General features: G+C 40.8%; 1 protein-coding gene across 11 annotated transcripts in view; it reads left to right on the top strand.

Moving 5' to 3' along the window:
- The window catches only part of LOC120424109 (kinesin-like protein KIF21B), a 145,211-nt gene extending 136,840 nt beyond the window's left edge, over positions 1-8,371 (top strand). For 10 of the 11 annotated variants that reach the window (XM_052708756.1, XM_052708757.1, XM_052708760.1 and 7 more), the window contains 4 exons: positions 1,120-1,303; positions 1,362-2,003; positions 2,258-2,368; positions 7,299-8,371. In XM_052708756.1, the coding sequence (XP_052564716.1) occupies positions 1,120-1,303; positions 1,362-2,003; positions 2,258-2,366 (935 nt within the window). In that variant the 3' untranslated portion in view covers positions 2,367-2,368; positions 7,299-8,371. The remainder of the gene's footprint in view (positions 1-1,119; positions 1,304-1,361; positions 2,004-2,257; positions 2,369-7,298) is intronic. The other variant, XM_052708763.1, reaches the window with a different exon arrangement.

Genomic DNA, 8,371 nt, shown 5'->3' with positions numbered 1-8,371 from the left:
AGTCAACTTCGTTTTATACGACCTTCTATGTGCATATTTTCAGCCTACCTTCTGATTGGTTGAAATTTCGAAGCACGTGGTTAACTTTTTTGACGTACGGTTCAGCCCCAGCTCGTACAGTACAGCCGCACAAATTCGGTCAACAAATATGCTAAATCATTGTAATGTTTTAAGCCACAAATAAACATTAGAATGATTGATTTCACTTGCATTACGTGCATAATTAGCTTGGACATGATATATATCATTTTTTACGAATTTTAAACATAATTTAACAATTGTTGCGTAGCCAAACAACAAGCCCGTAATTTGCAAGAAATACTGTAACTTGTGATAAGCGCACACACACTGTCACAATTTGTAGAAGTGTCAAATGGACTGAAAACAGAGCCATTCTCTTCGAGAGACTTTAATTAGTTATTATATTGATTTGAAGGCACTTTAGTAATTGTTTTTGCAACGGGATTGTGCAACCCACCAATAAAAACATATTGCCGGTGATTGGAGATTCGGGGGACGGCTCTCATCCGTGTGCTGAGCGATGAACGCCTTGCCGCTGAGTGCCAAGAAGCGGTAAGCAAAAGTGGTGAAAATTTTGGACCTAATGGGCATGTTGCAATTTGCTAGGAAAAATGTGAAGAGTGATATATTTCTAATTTAAGAGGAAAAAGTGAATTATTCTTGCCTACCAAAATGCAGATAATGACAGCACGAATCATTCTCAAGTTGCAGATCACTGCCAGATTTGGTGAAATGCTCAATTTCGTTGAATTAAGTTTGGTAGACCCAAAATAGGTACTAGGCCCAAAATAGGGACAAATACCCTATTCGAAGAACCATATAAACCTTCGGATAATCGAAACTTCGGTTATCGAGTCTCAGATAATCGAGTCTGGACTGTATAATGAACTTATCATAAAAAAAACGAAACATAATGAGGCCGTCGCAAATATTTTTCAAAGTTTATGTAGATTAAATCTGTCCAAATCATTAAATTTGGACCTTACCTTAGTCTCGGAATGTTGGACTTTATCTTCATCTTGTCCTTGAACCACTTGTACAATTGCTTAACAAAAGCTGGAACACCAATTTTAAATTTTCAAACTTTTAACTTTCCAGATCGCACGGTTAAGGTGTGGGACCTGCGCAGCGGCTCCACGCCCCACTGCCTAACGGGCCATCTCGGTCCGGTGGCGGCCGTCGAATGCGACCCGACCAACAATCTGCTATTCTCCGCGTCGGGTGCCTTCATCAAGGTGTGGGACCTGCGCGAGAGCAACATCCGCCCAATGGTGACACTGTGGTATGACATTTTGAAATTATTTTTTGGGAGCTGTTATTAAATCTGGTTGTCCTTGCAGTTCCTCCGGAGCGATTCTTCCGGCGAATGCTTCGCTGTCCGATCTGATTCCGGGCGAGTGCTCGATCACGGCGCTGAAGTTGGGAGCTTCGGGCAAGCTGTACACGGCCGCTTCGGATAAGGTGCGGATCTGGGACTTGCGGACGTTTTCTTGCCTTGGAAGGTTATCTGGTGGACACCAGGCTGCGGTTATGTGTCTTACTGCCTGGGAAGGGCCCAACAACACTGATTTGGTGGCGACCGGTTCCAAGGACCACTACGTCAAGGTGTTTGAGGTTAACTCGAGCGGAGGAACGGTTCCGCCGCTGCTCAACCTGGAACCGCCGCACTACGACGGAGTGCAAGCCCTGGCGGTGGCAAAAGATGCAACCGGCGTTGACGCCGAGCTGTTCTCTGGGAGTAGAGACTCCGGTATCAAAAGATGGGACCTGCGTACCGGAGAGCTCAAGCAGTCGCTCAACAACGCCCACAAAGGTTGGGTCTCCGGAATGGCCATTTACGGCGATACTCTGCTGTCTAGCTGTCGTGGCGGCGTTATTCGCCTATGGAATGTCAAGAATTGTGATAGTCTAGCGGAGATGAAGACGGACCAGTCAATTAACGACATCGTCACCGCCGACAACCGCGTCTTCACGGCGTCCAAGTAAGTATCCCGCTACCCCTACCAAACTTTACCCCTAGCATCAACATCGAACAAGCTTGTTTTACGGTCATCGGTTTCGGTAGATCTTTGGTTGAACGGAAAATCCCCTCTCCTTAGAATCACCTTCAGATTCGGTTGCGCATAGTTCATCCCGCATCACCCTCGAGAGAGCACCCACCTCGGGAACTTACTGTACCTGTTATTTTTTCTTCTCTCCACATTTCTTCCCCCTTATAAAACAAAAAAACTCGTAGTACCGGTGGAGTTCGGATTTGGCGCTTTGCTTCTACGGATGTGGAGTCGCTTGGTGGTGGCACCGGTACTAGTGGCGGTGGCGGCGGTGCCAGCAAACTTAAACGTTAAACGTAACCTCGATACTGAAAGAGTGCTTGCTACCAAAGAGATTCGCTAAACCACCTACGCTGCAGTTGATAGCTAACACACACATTTGATCTATAGTCGATGTAGATTGGAGCATTTCTTACGCCTTCTGGTAGAACTTGCTTACGTAACAAACGATTCTAACCGAATAGGAAGCGCTACGCTGTATTACCAACTTAACTTATTTATGTGTCTTGTTCTTATGTAACTATTCTACTAACTATTGATTGGAAACAGCAGACTGATTTGGTACCGTAGAAATATTATGGCAATTGTATGCAGGGTAAAGAACATTGAATGGATAACGTCTGACTTCAATAGTCAGACGAGAGATACTGACTAGAAGAGATACGAAACGAACAGAACAGGGATCAAGAATAGCATTTACGCAGTAGATCTACAATCAAAACGTCTGGGCGGTAGCTTATTTCTTTTGATTTCTCTTTTAGCTATTTTTGTAATCCGTAATTTTTTCTTCCTTATCCGTATCTTCTTTTGCAAAAAAAAAAACAAAAAGGTTATGGTCGAAGCTCACGTTGTGGCTCATGTTTGTAGTTTGGTTGTTGCAATTGGTAGTGTTCTTTTTCTGTCCGCTGAGTCGCGGTGGCCACCAGCAGCATTACCTTGGGCCAAGGGCCGTTCCGCTCTCAATGTGCTGTTAGAGAAAGTTGAGGAAACATTACAAGGGGTGTAAGTTGTTTGCTGTGTTTCGTGTGTTTTGTCACAATCATGTTGATGTTTTATACAATTCTTTGCTGGATTTTCATACCATGTTCATTCATGTTCGTTTTACATGCCACTATTGGGATATTTGTGCTGTCCTTAAAATCCTTATTAAAACAGGAAAAAATCACTTTTCCGTTACGTTTTTTCTCATCTCATTTTTGCCATTTTAAGCATCTACTTTTACACATTTCTGCTTTCATACTCCGACTTAGACCCGGATTCGGATTACTCACGCTTTACTCAAATAATAGGCTACTTTGTGTCCTAAATGTAGTTCCAAATGCTTAAGAATTATTTGGTTCTTAGGTCCTTATTCAAAAAATTCCTGAACTATACTATTTTGTTTTACAATTCACACTTGCGTGGTGGTTCAAAATTATTACAAAAGCAATCAAATTTCCAACAAAGAACTTTGTTCGAAAAAAGGGATAAAAAAAACGCATTTTTTTTACTCTCTCCAGAAATATTTTCGGAGAGAGCACGTTCGTTTAAAATTCTATCGAAATTCCGATTGCTGTCACCACACGAGCGAGAAAGAGAGAGGTTGAGTGAGAGAGCAAGAAAGAGACCAGAAGTTGAATGCTGATTGCTCTGTCAAATTTCGTGCAATCACTTTTAGTGGATTTTATAAAATAGGATATTTGCTCTTTTTTGGTAAAATCTTTGTTTTTTCACCTAGTAAAAAAACAACAAATCTAGAAGTCTAAAAACGTCGGGAATTTAGAGAAAAATGTTTGGGTTTTTTTTATGTTTTGTACATTTTTGAAACCATTTATGTTTAATTTTTTTTCAGCACTTAACTTGAAATGTCAGGTTCCTTTTACTTATTTAAACTATTTGAGAAGGAAAATGCTGTTGAATTTACTAAACTCCAAATTATTATTGTTTGCTTACCATGGCATGAATTTTGCATAGATCTTCATTAATAGACCGAGCCACTTAGCCTAGTGGTATCGCTTCCGCTTCGTAAGCGGTAGATCGAGGTTCAAATTCCGGCTCGGACCAACACAACTGGTGATCTTTTCCCTTCTGGATTCGATTGCTTAGTAAAGGGAAGGTAGTGCATCGTCACAAGCTGGACCTTACCAACGACACCTTTGGAAGGCGACTTATGGAATGTTAACATTAGTTGAGTAAAGAACTGCCACTGAATCCGCTTTGTAAATGCCGGCCCGATACTCTTCAAGGGTGTTCCCCTCAGGAACTGGGAAAGATTTACTTTACTTTACTTCATTAAAAAAAATAAGACAGGTAAAAATAATTGTAATGTGAAAAATTTTACGGTGCTAAAAATTGTGACAGCTCTTGCGTTTCCCGATTAATTCCCTTAAAACGATTTACTTCCTTTCGTGTTAAACTACGAAGATTCGGTCCACATTTTAGGTGATGGCAAGTACCAGTGATTGCCAAATATGCTTGACCAAGTTAAAAAAGCAAGAACGGCAGGATCATCAGTTCATCAGTTGGTTGTAATCATGAAGATGCCATCGTTCCTGACCCAGATGCTCTTTCAGCAGCTAGAATTTACCTTCTGTCATTAGCTGATCAAGTCCAGAAGTCCCAGAAGAATTGCGAATCAAGTGGCATTTTGTATACGTTTGAACACAGCTTGATCTGTAGAATCCTAATATGGTGAGCTCATTCCTTTTCATTAATCATCATTTACCAGATGATTTTTCCCTTATAAATGCGATATTATATTCTATTGATCAAATGATATATCCCTATTACCCTTCCCTTCCTCCAAACCCAATTTCCCCCCCCCCCTCTCGTCCTCACCCCATAAAAATATTATTATTTGCCAAATTTATACTAACACACCCAACCACAACTAATCCGGAGCGTTTGGTACGGCATGTCCACGCATCCTTCCTCCCCTGTTGATTCTGTGAAATGTGATCCGTTCACAGAATCTGTCTCTGCGGTTAATGCAACGCAGTAGGCCTGGCCGCTTTAATTTTTGCAATACATTCGGGGTTACTCAAGTGTACTGCAATAGTAAATATTGACAAGAAAGAACTTGGGGCGTAATCTAACCACAAGTTCTTCCAGGATGCTTTCTTCGGACTGGCTGCGCTTGTGTTCGATTAGATTAGATTAGATTAGATTAGGTAAAAATAATTGTAATGTTTTTCTAGAGAATTTGATATATATTTTTTTTGATTTAAGCTGTTGCAAATATTTTTCAAAGTTAATGTCGCCAAAATCGGTCCAAAAAATCAGGGGGCAAAATTTTTTTCAAAGAACTTCAAAATTTTAATACAAATAGAAGTCTAATGAACTGAAAACAATTTGAAATGTATTTTCCAGCGTTAAAAATCATATTAAGCATGTCTGGGATTGAATGTTTGTAAAGTTCCGTTGTACAGTACTGCAAAAAGTTTTTTTTCGGCAAAAAAAAATCGTCAATGCTTCGATATTTTGAAAACGAGTTATGTTTCATACGTCGCCTTGCTTGCAAATTAAAAAAAAGCAATTGCAACATGAGTTAAATTTAGAGTTATTTTATTAATTTACATTTTCAAAACTTTTGCGTCTCAGAATTTTCGCATGAATTAGCAAATGGTATTTTCAAAAAATATTTGGTCATGTTTCGATTTTTACCAAAAGTGTCAATACTTTGCGTTTTTTTATTTAATGTATTTATAAAAAAGGGAGCTAGATATATTGACTATTTTAAACAGATTTTTTACGGTTAGCAATCATCCTTTCGGCAGGAAATGCCTATTATTTATCATGAGGAACTATTGGAGAAAAGTCAAGAGAATGTCGAGAGTTGGAAAGTGGGATTTTAGCTTTGAATTTTTCAAATCTAGCATGTTTCGGTTTATGCAAAAGTCTTTGAAATTTTAGTGAATTTTCGATGTACAGTTCCGCAAAAAGTTTTTTCTTCACTAAAATTGCAGTTTTTGAAAACTTTTAATTGTAAAACAACTGAACTAGTGTAAATCCTTTTCAAAATACTCTTATAATTAAAATGTTGAAACTCTTGCATGTTATTTCATTTTTTTATATTTTTTTTTAAATTTTAACAGCAGGAACTGAATCACGTGCTTTGCCTTGCTCACCTTACTGATCGAAAAACTCACTCGAAAAATGAACTTCTTAACTTGACCTCCTAGACACACCTTCACGTATACATATTGAATCTGTGTTGGTGTGTGTAGGGATGTTGGTCTGTGCCCCGAAAAATAAGCTCTCGATTATCACAGCACTAACTGAACCGATTTCAACCGGTTTTGGTCTCATTCGATTCGTCTTTGGGTCCCATAAGTAAGTAAATCTTTCCCAGTTCCTGAGGGGAACACCCTTGAAGAGTATCGGGGCCGACATTTACAAAGCGGATTCAGTGGCAGTTTCATTTTCAACTTAATGTTAACATGTTAAGGTTAATGTTAACATTCCATAGGTCGCCTCCCTAAGGTGTCGTGATAAGGTCCAGTTTGTTACGATACACTACCTTCCCTTTACTAAGCAATCGATTCCAGAAGGGAAAAGATCACCAGTTGTGTTGGTCCGAGCCGGGATTTGAACCCCGATCTACCGCTTACGAGGCGGAAGCGTTACCACTGGGCTACGTGGCTCGGTCGGTCCCATAAGTCCCTTTTGGAAATTATGAATTTTAGTATAGTACTTCAAAAGTTAGGCTTTACAACGGGTCTTGGAAATTTTGATAAAAAAACATTGTCCGAAACTATCATGCGAACTATCGATGGCAACGCGAGGTCCTGTCGCAAACAATTTTTTTCATTTTTGGGATTCAAGCTTAGTAAACATAAGGGATCATGTTTTGAAATGCCCACAAAATTGACTCATTTTGTTACACCCTATCGGACTGCACTTTTAGAGCACCATCATGCGTCTTCATTTTGTACAGTCCACGAGAAATTAAACAAAACATTAAAAATAATTTTAACCTCATTGATCATACCATTACCCGCATACCTAATTAGTCAATTCTTTAAAGCTTTTTCCTTGTTCTAAGTTTAATTCAACGCTACCACTCAACCGATACTTTAATAATTTCGCTCGTATTTTTTTTCTTTTGCATTTATTTCCATCTGCATCGCCTCTTTCCTGCCGCTCGCGCGCCCCCTCTCGCACTATTTGTGTTCTGTTGCCGAACCGTCCCACACTCCACACGCACACACAAATCACCCGTGTCTGACGAACAACACACTTCTCCAGTGACGGCAAGGTGCGCCTGTGGCGGGTGTCGTCCGCGATCCGGCGGCTGAGCGCCGAGAACAGATGACGCCAGAGCACGGAAGCGATGCTGGACAGAATGATGTACAACTATCAGAGTATGCGCAACATTCACGCCGCGTCCGCTTCCGAGGCTGCAGCAGCAACGGGTCAGGAAAGCAGCAGCAGCATTAGCAAAGCCAGGAGAGCGATGGTCACATCACAGCCGCCGCCGGTTCCGCCGAGTCGGTCCAGCCTGTCGTCCCAATCGTTTACCTCACCGTCGTCAAGCTCGTCGTCGATACGTAATAGCCGGTTGTACCGGAGTCTCAATCACAACTACCTGGGGATACTTAGCAAGGTCAACAGCAGGAGGTAGTCCCGGTAAACACACTAACGGGCCTAGAAACTCTTTCCCAGTACAGTTGCATGCGCCAATTATAAAGGATAGACTTGATTAGCTAGCGGCCTAGTTTGGCTATGCAGAATCAAATATTGAAAAGACACATTTTTAAGAAAACGCGATAAAACAGGGTTTCAATAGACTTCCGAACTGCACACACACACACCACATGGTTCACACATCGACTGGGAGAAAATAGCTTTAAAATGGTCGGAAGGCAACTCTTGCCTTCATCCGTAACGGCAATAGATCCGAATTTCGTATCCCTCCCGTAACTGTTAGGATAGGCAAACAAAGCAAAGTAGGAGAACAAATTCTGCACGATCAAGGCAAAAAAGACAGTATTTTATTTGTTACGCACCCACCTTTTTTTTACGCAACCGTGTCCACACACCAAGAGAGAGATTCACCGCGCAGATTTGTACTCAAAAGTTGTTCACACGCCGCATGCACTCACCCACCCACATTAAGCTCGATATTTAACTTGCGACAGTATGTATTCTATCTATTCACCATATATCTATATATTCGGAGAACAAAACAGGCCCAAATGCGATTGGTTGTGATGTAGTTGTAAGCGAGAAAGAGAGAGAGAGAGAGATTGTAAACGCTTCGGTTTATTTTTTTGTTCGTGCGCGTCACTTTTTATTAAAGTTTAGTTTGTTTTATTAAA

This window comes from Culex pipiens, chromosome 2 (assembly GCF_016801865.2).
Source record: "Culex pipiens pallens isolate TS chromosome 2, TS_CPP_V2, whole genome shotgun sequence".
Classification (NCBI taxonomy): Eukaryota; Metazoa; Arthropoda; class Insecta; order Diptera; family Culicidae; genus Culex; species Culex pipiens.
This window is presented reverse-complemented; position numbering and strand designations above follow the sequence as displayed.